General features: G+C 38.2%; 1 protein-coding gene across 1 annotated transcript in view; it reads right to left on the bottom strand.

The window, feature by feature from the left end:
- Positions 1-4,465: 4,465 nt before the first annotated feature.
- Positions 4,466-24,935, bottom strand: part of LOC149138857 (uncharacterized) — a 36,422-nt gene continuing 15,952 nt past the window's right edge. Inside the window, exons 3-4 of the mRNA XM_089453261.1 lie at positions 4,984-5,025; positions 4,466-4,879 (exon numbers count right to left, since the gene is read on the bottom strand). Of these exons, the coding sequence (XP_089309387.1) occupies positions 4,672-4,879; positions 4,984-5,025 (250 nt within the window). The 3' untranslated portion in view covers positions 4,466-4,671. The remainder of the gene's footprint in view (positions 4,880-4,983; positions 5,026-24,935) is intronic.

Genomic DNA, 24,935 nt, shown 5'->3' with positions numbered 1-24,935 from the left:
GGAGTTGCATTGCAGGTCTTCTACCTCAAGAATGTGAAGATTGTATTCAGGAGAAATGCAATAGCTTGAAGCATCATTTGCAAGATGTAGGTGTTCAGAAGCACACACTTGAACCAGAGAGTTGTGGAAACTGTGACAGCCTTGAAGAGATTGATGGTGTTCCAAAGGGAGCCACTTCTTCATTCAATTCACCTCCTCATAAAGGCAATAAAGGTGAAAGAGAAAGGTATAAATCTGGTTCTAAACATATTCTTTTTTATTATGTAAAGCATGGTAAATTTCCATATAGATATGGGAAAAGAATTGCATGTTCCTTCTGTGGTTTGGATAACCATCATGTTTCTAGATGTTGGAAGAGAATGGCCACATACAAGAAACTTTTGAGGGAAAAAAAGCAAGAAGCCAAAGGCGGATTGAACAAGGCAAATCATGTTATCAAGAGGATGCACATGTGTTGCACTTACTGCGATAAGCAAGGATATCTTGCTGAAAAGTGTTGGACTCTGAATCCAGCAATGCTTCCACAAAAGTTGCAGAAGGTGGAAAGAGAAAATGGCAGAAATGGAAAGGAAGATTCCATGAATGATGTGTCTCAAGATAATTCACATGTTGATACTGATGTGCAGACAAAGGAAGGACCTTTGAAATTGATTGGTAAAAAATGGCTAAAGTTCTTATCCAATTAAGATTGCATGTCTATTGATGCATCTATTTGCATTTCTTTGTTGACGAGATGCAAGTTGCAGGATTTTACCAAAAGGGTGAATGGGAGATGTTGAGTAGGAGACTCACTTTCTTGTTGCAACATTATATTTCATTTCAGCTTCGAAAGTATAGTGTGCTTAAGTGAAAGTTGAAGAATGAAATGCATGCATGAGCATGAGATGCATGAATACAGGGATGTTGATGTTTGAACATGTATGTGTAATTAACTTGAAGAGTTGATTGCTTTAAACATGCATGTAATATTGACTTGAGAAAAGTTGATTTGGTCTCCAGGATGGAGATAATAATGAAGTGTTTCATCTTTTGAAAAAGAGTCCTAATAGTCTTTGTCTACATGTTTGACTTGAAGGGTCATTTGTTTTAAAGGCATGTTTTGTGAGCTTGTTGTCTAGTCCATCATTTGTATGCAAATGTAAAACATGGAAGTGTTCACAAGATGTGAAACCTATTTCTTTTGTTGAAGCAGGAGTTAGACCATCCAGTTGTTGTCTATATTTCTATTGTTGTTAACAGTGGTTGTTGACAGCTTTCCAAACAGGTACAAATGAGAATTTTGTGGAGTAGGTGTACTTCACATTTGTTTGAGCCACCTTGGATCAATGATCAAGGCAGAAAAGTTCAAACTACCTTCTATGACCATTTCAACAAGAGTCCTGCAGGAAGGCAAGGAGGAAGGCAGTCCTTCTCAAGAGGACCAGCACATCGAGAAAAGAAGGTGGTCAGAGACTTTGGTTCAGAGGCACTATGCAAAAGCGTGTGGAGGCTGAAAGAAGAGGGTGTTGTTACTCTCATTTACTGTTCAAATCAGTGTATCAGTGATTTGGAGACCAAAAGTTCTTTAGTGGGAAGGCGTGATCCGAAATGGATTTTGGATAGACTTCTAAGTCTAAGTGTTCCTCACAGAGAAAAATGAAAGTCCAAGGAAGTTCCTGAAAATAGCCCCATTTGCAGAGATCTTTTCCTTCTAAATCTACTGCAACTTGAATGGGGCTAAAATGGACTTAGGATGCAAAAGTTATCGCAGAAAGAAGATGCCCTTTGTTCTTTAGAAAAAGAGGCAAAATCCCCTAAAATGGGCAAAAAACCCTTATAAAGGGAAATCGCATCGGAGAGTGTCCAAGATCGGACTTAAGCAGAAAGGGGAAGAGACGCCCGATTGCCTATCCCCGACATATCGAGCCGGAGGCACGCTAATGCATATAACATGAAGAAAGGACCCGGGCCGATGCGACATTGCGATTGTCAATCAGCGGATCGGCATCGACGATGGCATAAGACAAGGGACGGACCCCCGGGGCTATGCGATGAGCGATTGCGATATATCGCATCGCAACGTCGCATCGCGGCGATAAAAAGGGCAATAATACATGCACATGCGATCGCCGACCCCGATGGGTTTTATAAACTCGGCTTCATAATGTTTGAGTTCTGCCGTAATGGGATTTTCTGTGTATTGGCACGTTTCGGCATAAAAACCGAAATGCAAAGGAAAAAGCCCCCAAAGCAATAAAGCGGACCCGAAAGGGAATTATAAACACAGCGCATGATATTTGAGTTCCGCAAAGGCGAGATTTCGAGTGGGCCTCAGGCGGAAAGCAGTATTGGGCTGGCTCCGCCCACTTCCACACACTGGTCGACATGTCGCTGGCGGAGGAGAGAGGAAAACTGCATTTTCTGGCAGGTAACCCCCATACTCCTAAGCCGCCCGAAATTAGATATCGACCGTTGATCAGAGATCCCATAGATCGACAGTGGGGATTGCGATAGCGGCCAAAGGCGGACGCGATGCGATATTAGGGCGATTTCGATATAATTTCAAGTCCGATAGAAAGAGTTTTGTCGAGTTTTTCACGTTTTCCCGTGTATTTGGGATTTTACCCAAAACACTTATGCGATGCGATATAACGCCTAATGGCGGACCGATAGGGATTTTAGGGGCGATTGAATGGGATTCCACGTCCGAAAATCACGCCCGATAGTGTATTTTGCAGACATTCTCTGTGTGATGGGATTTTCTCATTTTTCGGGTTTTTGCCTATGAAACGGCCCCGATTCCTTCTGTAACCGCTCCTGATCATCATGCCACGCTGCAGCAGGCATTTTTACAGGCAATGATGCATTTTAAAGCCACGGAGCCGCAGATTCAGATGGCCAGTCTAACTGACAGGGAGCAGAGAAGCCGCAGAGGGATAATGAATCGTCGAGAAACAACTAAGGACGCTGAAAAGCCGGAAAAATACCTCAAAGGAGGCAAAGAGCTCAATTGAGCAAGGGAGAAGCAAGAGAGCAGAGAGAGTGAAAAAGCTAATGCGCAGAGCAGCTGAGGGAGTCTTTGGAGTAAATTGGAGGTCAAGAGAAAAGCCAAAGAGCTGAAAGTTGCAGAAAGCCAAAGCTAGAGCCAGTAAGCCGAGAGCTTCCGAGCCAGGGGATAAGATGGTGTCTTGAACCCATTGTGTTATGTGTAAACCAGTGGAGTTAAGCGTAGAGCTTGTAAAAAAACTTAGACCATAATCCCAGAGAGTCTAGTTGAGTTGACTAGAGCTCAAGGAGATGTAGCCCAAGAGTTTTGGGTGAACTCCATATTAAATTGTTGTTCCGTGTGTGTTTTATTGCTGCATTGTATCTGCTGTTTTATTTGTTGTTATATGTTTTATATCAGCGCAAGCAAATAAATTTAAAATATACAAACAGTTTAAAAACAAACACCAGCATACACTCATCTTCAAGCATCATTAATTCCGCAATTGGTTAATCACACTAGATCATGGGAATCTTTAAGCGTTGGAAGTGGGAGAGGTGCTTGTAAGTTAGACTAGAAGCCTAAGTGCTCCATTTTCAGATCATGTTGTCACCACTAGTCCTGCGAGTTGATTGCACCGCAGAAATTACACAACAAGATAGGAAAACAAGATAAGCCAAAAGAAATTCTCATAAAAAGAACGCTATATCAAGCCGTGGTTAATAAAAAATTGATTGTTGAAGATTAGGAAAGGAATCCTATGCTAGATTCGTGATATGCATTATATATCATATTTTCTCACGTTGTGTCCCAAACTAAGGTTGACAGGACCAATTAGTCAACTAATTTAAAAACAGATTGATTGTATGGCATTGAAAATTATCATGCTGTATATACTCAGGGCAAAACTCTCTAAAACCATGAAATAGAGTAGTGGCACAAGAGTTCTATGGGAAAACAGACGACATTTAACTAATTATTACCATTTATTGACTATCTAAACAGAATATTTTTTTAAATTGAAGACCATCCAGTAATTCGAAATTCAGAACCAGAAATCAATATATTTATGTGAAATACTATACAATCACTTCAGCATGAGAATAGGGGTAGCCCCTGGCCACATTATAATCCAGCCTTGTAAATACTACAGCATTCATTCAAAATTCATGATTGTAGGCAAGAAGCATTTGCTCTTAGAATAATATCAAGAATATAGAATTCTTTGAGATGCATGCTCACATTAAACTGCTAGGGGAACTCTTATTTGAATATCAACACGCTTAAGGGTTCCATAAAAAGTTGTTCTCGCATCTAACAATGCTTCAGCCTGGATTGTAACAAGGGACCTTCCATAAGAAGAGAAAAGCAGAATGGAATCATGCAAAGATACTCGGAAGTAATATCTCCTCTAATTTTCTATTTGGATAGTACGAGTGGATCATTTTATTGCATGCTAACAGATATAGTAGTGCTACTAGATGTAGCTTATCAATACCGTTTCTATACAATCAACAAAAATGTTGGCAACTTCATACTACCCATAAATCCTAACATGTAGCTTATCAAAAACACTCCAATCAACAAAAATGTTGAGGGCAGCAAGCTACCCATACACCTTAACAGCGTCTTGCCTTGAAGTCTCATCAAGTAAATGGCCAGGCCATTAACCTAATGTGTGATGGAAACCAAGGTGGGTTCTAAGGTTAGAAGTTGAGCTCTTGTAGTGGAGGCCTCTCTGAACTTCCATGCCCACTTCCAACCTCTGTCTGTACTTTGGTCTTCGGCATATAAATCATATTTTCGTCTTGTTTTTCTGTCAATCCCCCATCTTTGTTGTTATCTTCAAGGTGTGATTTGGCATGCACTAATTGCTGCATTTCTTCTATTTGCTCAACAAGCCCCTGGTTTTTCCTGCATCTCAACACCAATATATTTAGGAAACCACTGTTTTAAACAACAATTGTGGATAAATTGACAATTTTTGCAGAGAACAGGGACACTTCCACAGATAGTACCTTTCAGCAATATCCAGTTTCTTCTTCAACCTTAATTGATCTCTGTGGAAGCAACATCGAAACCACTTAAATTAGATCAGAAAGCAAGTGCATTTTCCTACAACCATGATATATTTAACTTTCCAGACGTACATTTCTTGTTTAGCACAGCACATTTATACACACTTAACATGTAGTTTAAGCTCCTAAATAGACAACAACTAGGGTACACTAAAAACAAACAAGGCTAATAGGGATGGTTATCTCATCCCTTTACTATTAGAATGTATACAGAGCAAGCTATCAATAATCATCTTAATCGTTCACAGTAGGAGGGTGTTTTTATTTTAACCCACAAATACAATTAAACACTCATTTCATAATTTTAGTCTCTGATATCATCCTTCATTATAAGATATCCTCTAATGTCAACCTTTTCTTTTTTTATGCTGATAAAGCTAAGGGCTCAAACATAAATCCATGCTTATTAGAACCCCACATTCTTGCCCTGGTTTGGGAGGCCCACACCATCCACTTACAACTTTTCAATCATCATTGTCTAGCTACTTAGAATTTAAGTCATAGCAGTCCAACTCCAAATGTCAAATCCAGGGTAGGTCAACAGAGCTCTGGTAGTTGGGCTTAAGTGATTGACTTTTTCCTGCTGTATAATCTCCTCAAGGTAGTGGTATGGGTGAGTGAAATCAAAAGTTAAAACTGCAAGGCACTGAAAGACATCAATTAAACCACCAGGACATTTGTTTTATAATATCCCGGTTTTGATCCCTGGTTCATTGTCTGTGTATGCAAATGATGAATGGCTATGGCAGCAAATGTAGATTGTAACCAAACACTGAAGGATAATAAGATACATCACCAGCTGCAGAAGACAAGGACATAAAGAAAAGAAACTATGACTCCACAAGGAGAAAAGCCAAGGGAGCTTCAGTACGCTAAAGAAAAGGACCTGAGTAAATGATTTTCATTTAACCCAAAGTCTTTGTAACATTAATCATAATGGCTGTCATTGAGGAAATTCACTACAGCTGATAATTCCTTGGAATCCCGCCAATGAGATTTCCTAGCTAGCTTGTGCTAGAGGCCCGGGAAGAAGTGAGACGGCCTGTTGGACTGCTAAGCAGAGAAGGGGATTCCATTCCTTGGGCTGTGTACATTGATAAGAAGAGACTATGGATCAAGAATTGCTGTAAGTGTAATTATTAGCTATGAACCTGGAAATTAATGTGAGAGAGAATTAGAGCTAACCATAGCAAGAGTTCATCCCCGTGCAATCATAGCCTCAAGTTGGGGATGGCCTCTATTGCAGAGAGAACTGGTGCAGCAGGAAGCATATGGTTGGGTGGAATGTTCCCCCTCTCCAGCCAGTTAGTGGACAATTCCATATTTTCCAGTTTGTTAAATTCTGACTACCTATATTAACCTGCATTTATACTTATGGTCTCATGGATAATTGACTGATTTCATTATGTTGCACACATCTATATTGTCATGCCTACATATGATAATTAGCTATTAACATAATAATGAGTTTGGTTCCATAGGAATTTACTGCAAATTTGGGTGGTTAAAAGAGTTACTCCATATCCAAATATTGCAGAAGGCTATTAGGTACATCACAAAATGGTATCAAAGCTACTAGTTATAGCACTAGGGTTGTATGGGCCACATGTCAATTGTATATGAAGAAATTCTTGTTTGTGAGACAAGTGTTGATGAAATTTCTCCATGAGAATATTTAGGGAAACTAGTGTTTGAAGTTTGCAAAAGTTGAATTGAACACTAATTATCTAATTGAGTGGCTTATGGAGGCATAAATGAAGAAATGCCTGAATTTTAGGGTTAGTTCTGTGAAAAAATTGAGAAAATACATTTTGTAGACAAAGTGTTTGACAAAATGTACATGAGAAAGCATTCTATAGAGCCATAACTCCCAGTGTAGAATACCAAATTAGGCATGAGTGTAGTCATAGGAAGGCTAATTCAAAAGGAAATAATTTTGATGTATCAGATTTCAGAGAAGAGCTTTAGAATTCTTCAGAACTTGAGAAGAAAGAGGGAAGTAGCCTTGATTTGATAGAACGAATGGAGTGCATGATTATGAGCATTTGAAAGAAAATGCTACAGACCAATAATTGAGATGTATCTAAACATTTATTTATATGCACAATTCTTGCAGGGTCAAAACTACAAAAACAAGTAAAGAATATTATTGAAGAGGAGACATGGAATATGGACAAAGACCTGATATCGATGAAGAATAAGTTAGAGGGTTGTATATTAGCATAGAAGAGACAGAATCTAACAAGAATAGAAGACAATGGAGTCATTAGAGCTGGTGGAAACTATGAGCTTGAAGATCAAGGTGCAGAGCTATATAGCTAATAATTAGAGGATGTTGAAAACTCAAGTCGAGCAAAATCAAATGAACACTCAACTACTACAAATTTTAATTATTTTCAAAAGCAAACGAAGAAAGGATTAGGCTCAGTGTATGAGAAAGGAGTTAGACTCCATTCAAGAAAAGAAAGCCATGGAAGATCCCGACACTAAAAATTGCTATCAAAGCTCAAAAGCATCATTATTTGGCAACCCATTCAGCACTATGCATCCGAAGAATCACCAACCAACCCATGTGTGTCTCCTTTCTCCTCAATCATTGAGACTGGGAGGAAGTTCTTATTTAGTCTGTTGTCGCACAGAATGTCTAGGCACCGCGACAATGGCTCAGATCGTGGTTTGTCACCCTGATCCCCAATCTCTCCATTTAAGTTGTCTCCCTACAGCAGACTAAAGGGGGTAGACCCTACAAAAATGAAATGAAGAAGGACCGGTTGGGAACCTACCAATTTGGGAGACACAATTGAGTAACCAAAATAATAATTTTGAGTTAATTACCTCAAAAAATAGATAATTTTGACGGACGAAATTAAAAGATAATTAAATCTTTTTCAACAGTCAAGATTACTTTGACAGGGATCAAGCGAACTAGCCGTTGGAGAATTTCTCTATAAATTAGAGGTCGGTGTTAGTCTAATCCATCTGATCTTTTGATCGTGTACTAGCTCTTGAAGCTCTTGTAAACTTTTATGGAATAATACAACACAAAGTCTTTGGGGTTTTAGTTGATGGCATTGTTCCTCTCTGGTATCTTATAGTAGCGTGTGTTTGCTTTTTTTGTTGATCTTATTTTAAGATAGCATTAAGATTTTTATTTGATTGGCGGGTATCTCCAATCTTTGAAGATTTAATCGTTATTTTATACCTCTATTAATTTGACTGCTTATATTTTAAATGTGCAGAAGTCATCTTTATTCAAAGATTTTGGGCATTTGGGGAAGTCCTCGGTTGGACCAATCGACTCCTGAAACTTAAGATCTAAAGAGACTTCCGGATTAAAACTCTGAGATTATTTAACGAAATATATTTTGCAGAGATTTTCTAGGCTAGTACCTAAAATTTTAAAAATTAATTGTCTTCAAAAAATTATGCTAAATAGCTAGATCTAGCTGGAAAGAATCTTAGATCTACAGATCTGGGAGCGGAGTTAGACTCATACTCCTCAAATCTAATAGATCTATAAATTATTTGTATAGATATGTCATTTACTTGTGTAAATCTGAAATTTTGTAAAATAATTTTGAATTTTAACACTTGGGATTTTAGGATTTTCTCTATTTTTGTATATATTGGGTATTGGGTTTTTCTCTTTTCACTTTTGCAAGAATAGATCTGAGAAATCAACCAAAGAAATCGTCAAATCTGAGCTAGATCTAGACCCCGGAGAGCAAGATCTAGCCACAAATTTTTGTTTGCAATGAAGAAACGATAAGATCTTTCATTAAAGGCTTCAGATCTAAAATTATTTGAGGAAATCATCAAATCTGAGCTAGATCTAGTTTCCAAAAATTTTGCAAGGTCAGCGATTTAAGATTTTGCAACAAATTTGAAGATCTGAGGCAAAATAATTTTTTCAGAACAAGGGTTTCAAGTTTTGGTGCTCCTAAGCCTCTCTGCCTTCTCCTGGCCCAACGCTAGCCCATTGAGCCTAGGGCTAGCCCTCACTAGCCCTAGATTCCCTTGCTCCATTTCTGATCTGAATATTTAAATTTTTTGAAGCTAATCATTGGTGGTTTTTTGCAAAAAAAATTCGTACAAATTTGTGTTTCAAGTATTGAAATTATTTTAGCAACTTGAGCAAGTGATCTTCAATGCCTAGGGGCTAAGGGTTTGATCTCTAAACCCTCTTTTTCCTCACTATTTGCTGCAGCATTCATATATTTTTCTAATAGTGGTGAAAAACACATCTAAGAGGTTTGAATAAATAAATAATATTTGCTAAATACATTAATAAGTCACATATGTTTAATCGGTATCAAAAATTTGGCCAAAGTCTACATTTTTTTGTGACTGTTATCTCCGAATAATTTTGTTTCTAAAGTCTGAAATATAACAGTGGCAAAATTTCAGGTGGGTTATCCTAAAACCAGTTCCTAAGTTGTCCAGTACATTAAAAAATTAATTTTTTGAGTTGGGCATCCATCATTAAGCCTATTTCATATTTTAATTGTTGACTGTAATAAGTATATCAAATCTGATATAATTCTAGAAATCACATCATAATAGGCTGAAAATTTTTAATAATTCATGTGGACGTGTTTGAAAAAATTTCAGTAAATTTTTGGCATAAAGATAGCATTGATAGTTTACTATTTTCATTGTCATATTACTATGGTCATAACATTTGTTTGTTGTTGTCCTAAAGTTTTTCTTACTACTGTCCTAAAAAACAATTTCTGAAAATTAAGTGCTTTAACATCATTGTGAAGGTGACTGTCACAAGTTTTCAGAGGATTGATATATTTGTTTGCAGCAAGCATTTCTTTGTTGTCATAAATCTTTTTTCTTTTTTTGTGCTCTTATTTCATAACTACTGTCATAGATATCATCTTTGAAAATAAGTGATTTTGTTTCACTTGTAAGGGCAATTGTTTGCATAAGATTACATCAGCAAATTTTAGTGGTTTTTTGGATTTTGGATTTCGAGTCTAAGAGTCTGTTGTTTTTTTATTTCCTACTTCAAAATCACATATATAAGCTTGTTTCCCTAAAGAATATTTAAGTTGGAAATAGTCGATATTTATCTTTCTAAACCATTTCTCTTGCCTTGACTTGTGAATGGTAATCACATTGAAATATAATTCTCTTTAAGCTAAGTAGCATTTAAGGTGATTTAGTCCATTTGCATAATATTGAGTAATTTGAAGATAATTGAATGGTTTGAATCTAATTGTCATTGGCATTATCTTGGAAGAATCCTAATTGTCTAAAGGGAGTGTTGATAATCTTATTTTCATTGAAGCATAAATTGGATAAATGCTCTAGTTCTCTTTCTTGACATTAATCTCATTATTGGCTTGTGGTTATTACAATTTTTTGGCATATTAGTGATCTTTCTTTAAGAGCTTACATTTTGTGATCATTTACTTGAGCAATTGTATTGCGGACATCTTTTATATGTTATTGGTCCTTGGAAATTTGGCACTTTGTCTTGTATAGGGTTGTCTTTTCATTTATTAAGTACTCTTGTCATAAGGTTAATTTATACTAAGTACTCAAACATTAAACGATTTTATCTCAAGACTGCTCACTCATCCCTTTGTTAATCGCATCTTGCATCTCTTTTCGTCATAATAACATTTTCCTTAACAACAGTTGTCCACCCTGTACTTGATCCCAAATTACTTAGCAAAATAGTTGACCCCACAATGCACTGGTATCAATTGTCTAAATCGAATCATTTAAGTCTTGCTATATCTAAACAAGTATATAACATATATATACAAATAATTTATAGATCTATCAGATCTAAATATGAGTCCAACTCCACTCCCAGATCTGTGGAGCTAAGGCTTTTTCTAACCAGATCTAGCTATTTAGCAAAGTTTTTTGAAGATAAATAATTTTTAAAATTTTAGTTACTAACCAAGAAAATCCCTACAAAATATATTTTGTTCGATAATCTCGGAGTTTTAATCTGGAAGGCTCTCCAGATCTTAAGTTTCGGGAGTCAGAAGGTCCAAACGAGGACTTCCCCGAACGCCCAAAATCTCTTAATAAAGATGACTTCTGCATACTTAAAATATAAGCAGTCAAATTAATAGAGGTATAAAATAACAATTCAATCTTCAAAGATTGAAGATACCTGCCAATCAAATAAAAATCTTAATGCTATCTTAAAACCCAACAATTTAAACAAGATACCTGTGCAATAAATTGATCTACAAAAGCTATTAACCAACAGCTTATAAATAAGATCAACAAAAAAATTAAACACGTTACCATAAGATACCAGAGAGGAACATTGTCATCAAGTGAAACCCCAAAGACTTTGCATTGTATTATTCCATAAAAGTTTACAAGAGCTTCAAGATCTAGTACACGATCAAAAAATCGGATGGATTAAGCTGACATTGACCCCTAATTTATAGCTAAATTCTCCAACGGCTAGTTCGCTTGATCCCCATCAAATTAATCTCAATCGTTGAAAAAAAAAATAATTATCTTTTAATCTCGTTCGTCAAAATTATTTATTTTTTGAGGAATTTTTCATTTTTCATTTAATTCTTTTTTAATTAACTCAAAAATAATAATTTTGAGTTAATTACCTCAAAAAATTGACTTTGACTTAACTACCAAGGTCCAAGGGTCCAAGATTTCTTAAAATTTTCAATATTCCCTTGGCCCGAGACCTTTAAAAAAAAAATTTAAGACCCACGAATTTTGCCTTTGGAGAATTTAAATTTACCTAGGACATAAAATTAATTAAATTTCTGGCTTAGGATTTTTAATTTAATTTGGCCAGAAAATTTAATTAATTGACTTATGAAAGGATTAATTATTTTTCCAACCCTCTAATACTTAACCATGGTGTCTAATTATGAGAGACCATGGACTCAATATTTTTTACAACAAGATTTTACATTTTAATACATGAAGGGGAAAAACTCGTTCGTTAAAAACCCTCAACATTTACCCATTTTTGCAACACAAAAAATATAATCTAGTAGACCAAGTAATCTATAATAAAATAATCTAGCCAATTAGCTAGGATTATTCCCAAATTGCTTTTACAGAGACTCGATAAAAAACACTAGGACTCACTTGATATCTTGACGACAAAGTCCACCCTCGCTTTGGGGTGAAGTTGAAGGGAAAAATTGTGTTGATCATTTGTGTCCAGATATATAAATGAAACAGTGAAACAAAAAACCACCTAAGGTAGAAATCGTCATCAAAATACTACGCTTACCTAGGTTGTTACATACACGATGGTCTTACTAAGATGATTTACATTATAACCATGCAGAATGTGTTTACATCTTTAACAAACCGCTAACTAATGATGAAAATCTGAATGATGCGAACACTAGAACATGATAGATCCCTTTGGTGAAAAATTGGGTGCATTGTTATGGGGTCATTGACATAGAGTGGTCAACACAGCCCTACAACAAATAGCACATACTTGGCTTCCAATGTGCCTCTTGACTTTGGTTGGAACTTAATGGTTTTTATTGACCATGTACATGTCAACAATTCCAAGAAGCATAGTACAGAATTATGCATTAAAAATTTCCAGTCATCATCATCTTTGTAATCCCAAATTCTGCAAATTATTGTAAAAATGATTCTAGTATGACTATTAATCCATCTAACACCTAGGTAAGTCTATCATTCTTCTCAAAGGGTTTCACTCTAGGGAGTTTTTTAACCCCCACAAATTATTTGTGTTTGTAAACAAGAATAATTGGCAACATTTTTCTCTCAGATATACACCAAAGCTAGGGTGAAACTCATTGACAAGATCTTAGGTGAGTCCTAGTGTTATCGACTCGATGTACTTTTATCATACTAGAACATGTGTCTTGTGTCGCAGAAATTGGTTGAGACTTAAGAGGTCTATGTCTATGTATAAATTGATTTTGTAATATCTCGATGTAAAAGTGTCTAGGAATATTTTTGGTGAAAGGATCATCATAATTAAAACACCATTACCAAATTATTTTTTAGATACACTTAGAGGGTGGAAAAATATTTGTAATCCCCACCATAAATTATCAAAAATAAAATGAAGGGAAAAATTAATCGTCGGCTTAGTGGAAAAATTATTCAAAATTTATTTGAGGCTATTTTCAAAGGAAAAAATTCAAGTCAAAATAAAAGCCTCATTTCCAAGGCAAGATGGACCAATACAGAAATTCGTTGGGCCATAGAAGACCATTTTCCAACAAATCAAAAAATTTGGACCAAATAGATAATTATTTTGCACGAGTAATGGAAATTCTATTTTTTGAAAGTCCTCCTCCATGGTCCAAAAGTCAAAGTTTGAACCCTCCAGCATAGTGAACAAGGAAGATCAAATTGTTTTGGATATTTGTGCCAACTAATCAAGGGTTCGAATTTTTTCAACAAGTATCAACTTGTGCATCAATGCTACTAGTCGTTATTTTCCACTTGGAGGGGTTGATCCCTCTTATTTTCTATATATGGAAGCTTTCTAGCTCCTCGTTGTAACAGAACTTCATCTGTGGTGTACTGAGCTAAGCTTTGCTAGAATATTTTTCTGCATTAATAAAGTCTTTGGGGTTTCAAATCAAGGTGTCTCAACTCTCTCTCTCTTGATGACTCATGGTATGTGCTTATATATTTTAATGCTCTAATTGTTTTTATCATTGAAGATTATTGTTTCATGGTCAGTGGTCAGATGATCTATTAGCACAATTATCTTGCTTTAGGTATTGGGCTAGAGTAAACACGTTGAAGCTAGTAGATCTAGTAGGTATATCTAGGTCTCTAGTCTATTTGTGTGAATCAAACTCCTTTGAAACTAATAATCTATCTTTCAAGTGTGTATAGATCTTCAAGTGATTCAGCTCTTGGGCACAACAACCCAAGTACATGGACTTTGAGGTGAACACACCTTGTTTGGACTCTGAGCTTATCAAATAATTTGTGGTGCAAGGTTATGGCTTGTGCATTAAGTAAAAATTATTCCTATCAATTATTTTCAAAATTCCATTTGGGCTAAAAACTATTTATTTGCTAATTAGAGCTTGAATTTAATTGTGAATAGTGTAAATAATTTTGTAAATAATTTCCTGACCCTTGTATATTATTTTCCTTCTTTGCAAATAATAGTTTGGGATTTCTATTTAAGAATTTTCTAGATCTTGTGGATCAGCTCTATTTATTTAACTTGCAGATGCCAAAGGATCAAATTTTCAAAGAGGAATTCAAGTGTGAGGATCCTAGCCCTCACCTAACCTAGATGGCTAGGGCTCATGGCAATATTCAGCCTTTGCAAGGGTCATTCAGCCAAGGAGGGTTGATTTAGGGTCTAGAGGCCCTAAGTTGTAAGACCCAAGTGCCAAAATTGCAACGCCTAGCCTCTTTAAGGGAGCCGCTAGCCATAGAGGGCTTGTTTGCTGCAGAAACTAGGGTTTTCTCAAGTGTTGACATCTGAAGTTGTTTTGCAGGTGGATTTTCTAAGGTTAGAGTCATTTTGAAGCTCCAAATTAACAAATTTAACTTGCAAGAGGTGGCCACAAGGGTTTGGAGGGCATTAAACCCTAGTCGCTAGCCTAATAGGTCTATTTTAGCCTAGCCACAACCCTTAAAGGGCCTACAAACCCTAGCCACAAGACTATTTGGCCTCTAGGGCTAAGTCGCACCCTTTGGTAGCTTGGAAATATCATTGCAAATTGATTTATGACCGCTAATAATTTGTTTTTCAGGCCTAAACATCATTTTTGAAGGGGCTTGAAGTGGGTTTTCGCTGAATATTTGCCATTAATCAATGAGGGTTTGAGCTTTCTTGGCTAATTAGTGGTTTTGCAAGGCTATAATCCATTTTGTAAAAGTTTAGTTAGTTGAAGCTTGCTTCTAAGCCTAGCCGCAAGCTCCAAGAGGCCTAATAGGTCTAGCCGCTAGCCCTAGAAGGCTTAACTCATTGTCAAGGGTGTTCTGGGGCTAACAATCTTATGGTTGCAGGTGTCTAGAGGAATTGTATCTCTTGTTGCAATGCTAAAGATCACATTTTGGGGCTTTGCACTTGCTACTTTTGTTCATTTTTTCTAGTTGCGGGTCTAGGAAGGCATTCTAGCCCTTGTCATGGGGTTTTGAGGGCCTCCTCCATTAATTTCAGATTGACATTTTGTGATTGCAGGTGTTAGAGAGCCTACATTGCACTTTCAAGGTCAAAACATCATCATTTTGGTCCCTCAACCATCCAAGGTTGCCATCAAAAGAAGGCCGCTAGGCCTCAAGGGTTTGATTTCTCTAGCCTTCTCTCCTTTCATGATTGTCATATCAATAACCAGATCTGAAGCTAACCATTACAATGGCTTAGTCACACAATAATCACATAAGGCCCTAAAACATTCTCTAATGAGCCTGAGAACCTAAAGGATTAACTTACATTAAGTAAGGGTTTGATTCATCATTGTTATAAAGTGAATTTTGGGACTGTTCTGACAATAATAAGTGGCTGATTTGATTTGCATAAGTCTGGTGCACCTTCTTAATAATCATTGAATGGTAAGGACATTGGTGCATTGATATATCTTTAGGTCTTGCATCATTGCATTATGCTTCTCTTTCTAGCATCCATTGTTAGTTAGATGCATTTATTAGTCTCATCATACATTGCATATCACTGTTAGCAATCTCAACTCTCCTTGTGCTTATTGTTTTAGTTATTATTGTGCTTCACAGAAAATTGCAAATCTTTTCTTGTGTCTAATTGGCTTATGACATAAGTGGTAAACAAGATATTGCTCTCAATGTGCTCTAAATTGCAGTGTTCCACGGGGACTCGCCCCCCCCCCCAAGGGGTCTAGTTTCCTCGCTCCCCCACACTCCGGGGACTTGGGGAAGAGTAGGGGACGTGCCAGGGAAACATTTCCCTTCCCTGAGGGGACGTTTCCCCACGCTCCCAAAAAAATGGCCTTGCTTATAGTTTATGATTTAATAGACCTAAAGTGGTACAAAGCTACTCATGTTCTGTATGGGGATAACGTCTTGTGCTGTCTTTTGGTTTCAACAAGCGTTATTTTAGAGGGTCAGTATCATGGAAATTTGTTGGACCATATAGCACGTACATGAATTTTCCCTTTTAAAACTTCTCATTTTTTTCTCAAGTGATGGCTGGATTACAGTGGGGAGATAACTGGAGTGACAGGCAAAGAATATGAGACATTCAGTTTGTGTTTTTAATTTGCATGACATTTGACATACAAACTATGGAAGCAGCACCTATGTCATGTGGGAAATAATTGGGTGGACTATAGACTAACATGCGTTTACTGCAAGCATGACAAAATACTATGGGCAACAAGAAATCTCAGGAACTGTCGTTATATATGAATTTATACAGTTACAAAATTTACATAGACCACAGTTGCTCAGCTTGAATTCTCAGGTCTGAAAATTATTTTCACCCCTGAAATACACTGCTAGTTTGAAGTTTGAACTGCATGGCATTGCTCTAATAAGGTAGACAAATTATCCATGCCATCGTTGGTCACCCAAGTTGGTTTGCAGATGGTCATCCTGCAGTCAATGTCATTTGATAGTAAACTGTCAAAAACTCTTTCATGTGACCTTCTCATCTCTCCTGGAACTAAAACTCTTCTTTCAGCATATGGTGTACTGTCTATATTATATATAATATAACAAACTTTCTAGCTGTTGGATCCAATACAGCTGGACAACCCATTGTAGTTGCCCCTTCTACTGCCAATGCAGTGTTCTTGATCTGTTCATTTACCTTTTCACAGAATTCAGTGGCTACCTTATCAAGTTGAAGCTCTCCCTCTGTCTGACCAAAATCTAAATTAGAATTTGACCAAGCTGAATTAGAATTTTAAATTTATTATTTTATATGATATTATAAATTTGGATAATGTCAAATGATATTCATATCAATGATCATGCTTTGCAGCTTTTCAATTCAAACCAAATTGTCATAGTGGACTCAATTAATAAATTATATTTTATATTTATAAATTTTTAAGACCCTGACGCTCCCCCACGTTTCCTAAAAAATGGTAGGGAGCTTTTGCATAGGCCGCTCCTGCACCCCCTCGTCCCGGAACCTTGGTGGAAAATTGCTAAATTGTTCTTGCTCCTAATTGCTAAATAACAAAAGAGGACTTAAAGAAGATCCAATTGACATATTAATAAGCTCTTGGATAATTGATATTGCTAATTTGTTTCATTGGGATAGCTTCTAAAGTATTCTATAAAGTGCTACATTTATTTGTTAATCTTGTGTTGGGAAGTAACATTGTGATCATCTTGATTTCAAGTGACATTGTCATATTGGAGCATTTTACACATTTGTAATCTCATTGAAGCAAACATAATTGCATCCTCATTCTATCTTAGAAGTGCATCTCTAAAATTTACCTCCAAGCATAAGCTTGGTATTAAAATTGGCAACTAGGGCCAAACCCCATGTGGGTCATCTTATTTATGGCAGCTGATATTTTTCTTGGATCCCTCTCATCGAGAGGTGTAGTATTGATCTAAAGATCACCGGATTTCGATAAGTATTCATGGAGTTATGAATTTATTTGTGTTATAAGACAATTCGTGAGGGTCGGCCAACGACCAAATAAACCCCGCATGTACTCAACGCTTTAGTATAAAAGGAGATGACTTGAGATTCATTTCACACATACTTCACTCTTGAATTCTCTCCACTCACTTTGGGTTTTAGTGGAAGAGAAATCTAGGAGAGAATGCCCTAGACGTTGGAGGAAAGGAGCCTAAGCATGGAGGCCATAACGCAGTCCTAGCACCCTAGCCAATGACTGTTCTACGCAAAACCTAGAGGACGCAGTTATGAAGGGATCCCTAATCCTCCACGTTGTCCTAAACGCAATCAAGATAAGAATATACATTGTCCTAAACATACCAAGGGTTCCCTAGCCACAGGCCTAATGCGGCTTAAAAAGGAGGATTGTTTTAAGGGCTAAAACAAGGCTCTGAGCTCCTGGAAGGAGGCCGAGGTTACTTGTTGGGTAGGCCGAGTTGGAGACCTCTATTACAAATATGTTTGGGCACTATTTTGTGGACAGGATACTTGTATGGTGTTGGCCGTAAGCTACAGAAGTATTGTGTGCTAGCCGCAGGCCATAGCATCACAATTAGGGCTTGCGTAGGGTGAATTGAGGGCTCCAATATGCCTAGAACAGCAGCGTGCTAGGGGAGGTGTCACATGAGGGTGTGCCGCAATTTTCCTAAGCGTTGTTCCAGGGTTGTGTGAGGAGTTTAGGGCTGCCTTAGTGCCGTAACCAGAACAGCCACGAACAGCAGTATACAAACATATTTGAGCAGCATTTGTATAGTGTGTTGGCAGCGAGATACATGGGACAGCAAGGTCACTTGGTGGAGAAACCAATAGGACAGCTATCAATGACATGGTGTAGCAAGGCTACAATGGGACAGTAGCAATAGCGCATAGTGTTGCAAACTCATTAGGACAGCAGCAAGGTACAGCATGCCAAATGGGACAGCTAGGCAATGGTGCTTGTTGGAGCATAGCAAATGGGACAACAATATGCCAAACATGGAATGGCTAGTTAACTAACAGTGGGACAGCAGTATGGTGTAGCTATGGCACATGGGATAGTTGTTGAAGCATGGTGCAACAATGACACATGGGACAGCAGTGGCAGCATAAGGTGCAGCAGTATGATGTGTGCAGCATGGTTATGAAGTCCAGCATAATGATGATGAGTGCAACATGGTGCAGCACGGCGAGGTGCAGCACGATGATGAGGAGCAGCACAATGATAGGTGCAGCATGGTGATGGAATCACCTGGGAGAATCAGTTGAAGCAGCTTGTCTTCAACTGAGTTCAGCTACCTCATGTATCATCTACTTAGAGATGATCTATTAGATAAGTCAAAGTGTTGACTTCTGTTGTATATGTATTATCTCTCTCTCTATTGAACTGTTGAAGAACATATAAGAAGAATTGATCAAGGGTTTCCCCACATTGGGGTTTGTCTTTGGCTAGCGCCACATGTTGTGTCCTCTTGTCTTGGCTTGTCTTCTGTGATTTATGTTTATGTTCTATCTCCAATTTACTTTAATGCTAATGTGATTACTAATCTAGAAAAGATATTGAGCTAACTGTGAAAATTGAAATAAATTGCTCTAAGCATAAAACATACCTAAAATTAACATGGTATCGGAGCTGAGGTGAAGACAAAGCCCAAGCAAGAGTGAAAAAGGAATAACCGAAAACAGTTGGGAAAGGACAATAGGATCAGTGGATTCCTCATCCCTCTTATAATTCACCAAGGGTGAAGTCGAAGCAGAGAACATTATCAGAATGGCGTAGCGGAAGCCTCTGATGGCCTACCTAAAGATCACTTCAATGGGAAGTTCGGATCTAAAGGTGGAAGGAAAGGCAGGTGCCTTGGGTGTAATAAGTTCGGCCATTATGCGAAGGAGTGTCAGAATGGCAGGGACACATCACTTGATGGTGATAACAATCATTCCAGGGACATCTTCAATGATCAAAGGAATGACAGGTAATGCAAGTCATCAAGGAAATAGTCGACTCTTCAAAGAAAGAAAGGAACCCCAGGTATGAAGAATCCAATGTTGTTTTTGGTAAGATAGAGAAGTATTATATTATATTGGCCCTCTCCTCCAGACTCTTTGGGAATCTGGCTTATTGATTGCAGTGCTTCAAGGCACTTCAACAGATAGAAGGGTGCTCTCTCTCTAATTTGGTAGAGATGAAAACAATCATGGGATTACACTTGGAGTCGATGCCACCTATCCCGGAAAGGGTGTAGGGAATGTTTCCCCTCAATTGAATGAGGGTAACTCGATTCATTTATAGAATCTCTTTTATGTACCTGATCACAAGAAGAACTTGGTGTCCATTTTGGCAATGAAAGTCAAAGGTTTCAGGGTGGCATTCATCAATGGAAAGGTACGTGTGTGGATAAGGAATTTTAAAAGATGCTTTTTGAATTCAACAGTTCCAACACCCTTCACTACATACCTAGCGTCATTACCAAGCTCCACATGTAAATCTGAGTCTCTCTCTGTCAGATTACTAAATAGCTCATGTTCCATTGTCATATGACTTGATGCACCACTATCCAAGTATTAGCCACTCCTTTTGATAGTGTTGGTAGATAAATAGGAGACTAATGAGAAGTCCTTCTCGAACTTCATTGAAAACTCATCAAGTTGAACCTTTAGTAATGTTGTTGTCTATTGCGACTTTCCCTTCCCCTTCTTTGGACATTGTTATGCATAGTGCCCATTCTTGTGGCAAATGAAGCACTTGAGCTTGCTCAAGTCCCTCTTCTTTCCTGGCTAAGAGGTTTTCCCATCATTGTTACCTTTGGAACCCTTCCCTTTGCCCTCCTTCGCCACACTAGCCACAGTTAAGTTCCCCTCTCCATCTCCCTGCTTGTTGGCTTTAGACTCCTCCCAAGTCTCTTCTTGGATGCAGTCATCCCAAAGCCTTTCCCAATTGGATAGTTTCTCTCAACCACAAATTCCTTTGACAAATGGTTTTGGAAATACTGAGAGGGGGGTGAATCAATATTTCACTTTAATTAATTGATTCTGCACTAGATCATTTTTTATTAAGGCTACTCTATTAGCTAGGTTGGATCGTATCCGTCAATGGGTGGGATCGGGGGGTTTATCCGACCACTCCCCTATTTTCATGGAGATTAAGGAATCCAACCATAAACCAAACTCTCCTTTCAAATTTAATGCTACTTGGTTTGTTGGAGATGATTTTCATAAATTAGTACTAGAGACCTGGACACACTGTGGTTTAAATAACCGTTCCTCCCCGACTGAAGTAATTACATGTAACTTAGCCCGTTTAAAATAAAAAACCATCAGTTGGGCTAGAAAAAAGATGCAGAAGGATGAGGCCGACTTACTAAGGATTGTAGGGGTCCTTAAGCAAATGGAAAACTCGAGGATTACAAGCTACACAAATTTTGAATCAAAGGACATGCTGACTAAATTGGAATTTGAAAAAATCCTTGTTTTGAGACAGAAAGAGGAGGCTTGGCGCTTAAAGAGCAGAGCGATTTCGCTAAAGGCGGGGGATGAGAACTCAAAGTTCTTCCAACAATATGCCAGGGGGAGGAAAAATACTAATACTATCTAGGCGCTGCGAGACCAGACTAACAAGGAGGCCAGCACTTTCAACCAGCTTGTAGATATGGGAATCAGACATTTCTCTCATATTTTCAAGGCAACTGGGGAAGCCTCCTTAGCTGAAATCTTCTGAATTGCTAAGGTTTTTCCTAGATTTGTAGAGGCTGAAGAGGCAGTGACCCTAAATGAGCTAGTAACATTAGGGGAAATGGAAGCTGCATTGAAATGCTTCAAAAGAGACAAGAGTTCAGGCCCAAATGGGTGGCCCGTGGAATTCTACATTACTTTTCCCAACCTCATTGGGCCTTACCTCCTTTTAGTGATTGAGGACTACAGACTTTCTAGCCAGATGTATGAGGGGTTCAACTCGACTTTTTTGGCCCTTATCCCAAAAGTTGATAATCCTCTATCTTTTGACGACTATAGGCATATTTCCCTCTGCAACTGTATTTACAAACTTATCTCCAAAATTATTGCAATGCATCTTAAACCATTTTTGTCCAAGATGATCTCCAAGGAACTATTCGCTTTCGCCAGCCATCGACAGATCCATGAAGCCATAGCTTCTACTCAAGAAGGGCTCCACTCGATCAAAAAAAGAACAACAAGTCTATCATACTCAAAATTGATCTTTCAGAAGCTTTTGATCGTGCAAGTTGGTCATACCTTCAACTCATCCTTACCCATATCGACTTCCCTTGTATTTTTATTAATTGGATCATGTGTTGCTTCACTTCTGCATCCTTATCAATGGGGTTGCATCAGGTTTCTTCCATGCTGAACGGGGTCTGAGATAGGGATGCCCTTTATCCCCTTCACTATTTCTATTGATCATGGAAGGGTTAAGTACATTGTTAATAAAGGCTCGTGCAGAAGGGTCTCTGGGAGGGGTAATGATATCTGAAGTGTCTTATCTCTCACATCTATTGTTTGTAGATGATGTGCTTATTTTTTTAAATGGTTCATTCTGTGATACCACTTGTTTCAAGAAAATTCTATCATTGTTTTGTAAAGCTACAGGTATGGAGCCAAATTACAACAAATCCACCATCATTTTAGTGTCTTGCCTCCAAAATGAGGAAAGATATGCTTTACAACAATTTGATTTCGTCATACAAGAGCTGGAGACCGGTCTCAAATACCTTGGGTTCAAGCTCAAGCCAAATGGATACCATATTGCGGATTGGTCATGGCTCATTGCAAAAATTGAAGGTTGGATTGGTCACAACTCTTTCCTAGACTCCAAAAGGTATTATAAACAAGATTCAACAAATTTGTTGTAGGTTCCTTTGGCGGGGGAAAAATGTGGAGCGGACTTTTCGCTTGGGTACACTGGGACAAGATAGGGAAACCTAAGAAATGGGGTGGTTGGGGTTTAAAGGACCTCCATATTTTTGCAAAGGCCCTGGTAGCAAAGATGGGATGGCAAACTATCAAGTGAGAGAGCTTATGGAAAGAGGTGATCTATTACAAATATATTCATCCCCTATCTGTAATTGACTGGATTCGAAGACCCAGCGAGTGCTTACCTGGTGCATCGATTATATGGAAGGTTATCTCACAATCATTAAGCATCATCAAGGATGGCTTGGCGTGGCATTGGGAATGACGAGCAAGTCAGACTAGGTACAGATGCCTGGTTTGGATGTGGGAATGCACACATTCTCCCACTGGCTTTGCGATAATTCCTATCGGTAGCTGGCATCACCCAGATTGCCCACATCGCAGTTGACAAACATCCACTCCGGACAACATAGCACTGGCTAGATTCTCTGGACCTTGGCATCCTGAACAGATGAAGACGGACATGGCATCGATTTATAGGAGCTTTGGAGGAAGCAAATATCAAGATAACGTCGTGGGATGATGAAATCATCTGGGCCTCAGCGTCTCATGGTTGATATACCCCAAAGGATGGGTATGCTGCTCTCATATACGCTCATGATCTAGGGGATGCTTACTGGTGGTGGCGCCCTCTATGGAAACTAAAAGAACCACACAAAACGCGATTGTTCATGTGGTGTATCCTTTCGAATAAAGTACCCACGGAGGTAAACCTCATGCGACGTGCCTTTCATGGTCCATCCAGATGTTGTCTATGCCATGAAAGTGCAGAGGATATTGATCATTTATTCCTTCACTACTCGACAGTTGTTCAAGTGTGGACTCATATTACTACCACTCTCAACATTACCAACAAATGGGAAGGCCCTCACATTGCTAATGCCTGGCATCGTTGGTGGACAGAAGCAACCACTCAAAAAGTCAAAAACCTCCCTTTGATTGTTTGTTGGGGCATTTGGTTGAACAGAAATTGTTGTATCTTCCAAGATGCTCTGACCTATTGGCCAACCACTTGTAACCATATTGTTGCTATATACAACCTGATTCCAGATGATCCTGAACAACAACATGCGCGGGTCATCACTCCAAAAGTTATAGATAAGAGCATACCTTGAGCCTATTTTGATGGGTTTGCTCAGGCCGCGAGCTGTGAGGGAGGGGAGCCGATCTGTGTGAGTTTCTAGAGAATTTTCACCTTATATCAATTAATTTTGATTAATTAACCCCTTTCCCTGAGTTCAAACCTAGGAAATAATTAAAAAATGGGCTAATAATCTAATTAAGGTACTTCAAGGTGGAATTTCCATAAACGATTTTTGGGTTATGGAGAATTCCTGGATTCTAGCATCTCCACAAAGTTTTGAGACTAGAACACCTCTGATGCTACAAAAACTAACACTTCCTCTTAGCGAGGAAGGTGTTATAGTGTCGTAATGCTACAACACCCTATCTCTGTATCACCCTCTGTCACGTTGTTGATGTCTGGCCACTGCCCACTAACCACTACGCAACTCTAATGTTGCATTTGTGTTGCTGCTGACACTATTGTACTGTTGTCATCTTTGCATTTGCACTGCAACTACCCCTCAACTGTTGTTGATGCAACTACAACTGAGAAGCATCGTAAATACAGAAATAATTAAGGAGATAGGATGAATTGTATCTGAGTTGTAATTAGTTAGCTCAGTTAACTGAATTAAGTCCAGTTAAATTAGTTCCAAACAGTTTGAGGAACTAATTGTGAGTTCAATCAGTTAATGCATGCATGCATGAGACTAGTGTACTCCAGATAACTGAAGATTCTCTCATAAATAACTCATGCATGTCAGTTCAGACAAAGACCCAATTGAGATTAAAGACAGGGACATTGTACTATCAGTTGGAACAATTTTCCTATAAAAGAAACTAATCCATGCAGAAGGAACAAGGTTCCTTGAGGATTGCGCAGTTCTGACAGTGTGTTGGAGCAGTGTGTGAGATCATTGTTACATTGGGTAACAGCTCGATCACCCATGGAAAATTGCGGAAAGAAATAGGAGGCTTGGAGGGCAGAGGAGAAGGTTTGTGAGAAGCCTCGTTTGCCTGTGAGCATCCAGGAGGATTGTACTAAGAGTTGGCTAGCTATGAGAGCTAAGGCTTTGTGTAATCTTGATGTATTTCCACCTTGTATGATAATACAGATAGTGGGGTTTTTAGTTGAGGCTTTCCCCTGAGTATTTTCTGTGTTTCATGAGCATTGATTCTTCTTCTGGTTATATGTGTTCTGCTTGATCTTGCTAAAATCTATTAAGCTTCTGCAAGTTTGATTGTAGAAGTAGATTAAGTATTTTGCTTTAGTTATATTGCATAATCGGGTTAATCTACAGTGAGAATTTCTACTTGGTATCAGAGC

This window comes from Pinus tabuliformis, chromosome X (assembly GCF_031772625.1).
Source record: "Pinus tabuliformis cultivar Carrire ecotype Pingquan chromosome X, CPIR1, whole genome shotgun sequence".
In the NCBI taxonomy this organism is placed as follows: Eukaryota; Viridiplantae; Streptophyta; class Pinopsida; order Pinales; family Pinaceae; genus Pinus; species Pinus tabuliformis.
The sequence above is the reverse complement of the archived record's forward strand: the minus strand, read 5'-3'. Positions and strand labels throughout refer to the sequence as shown.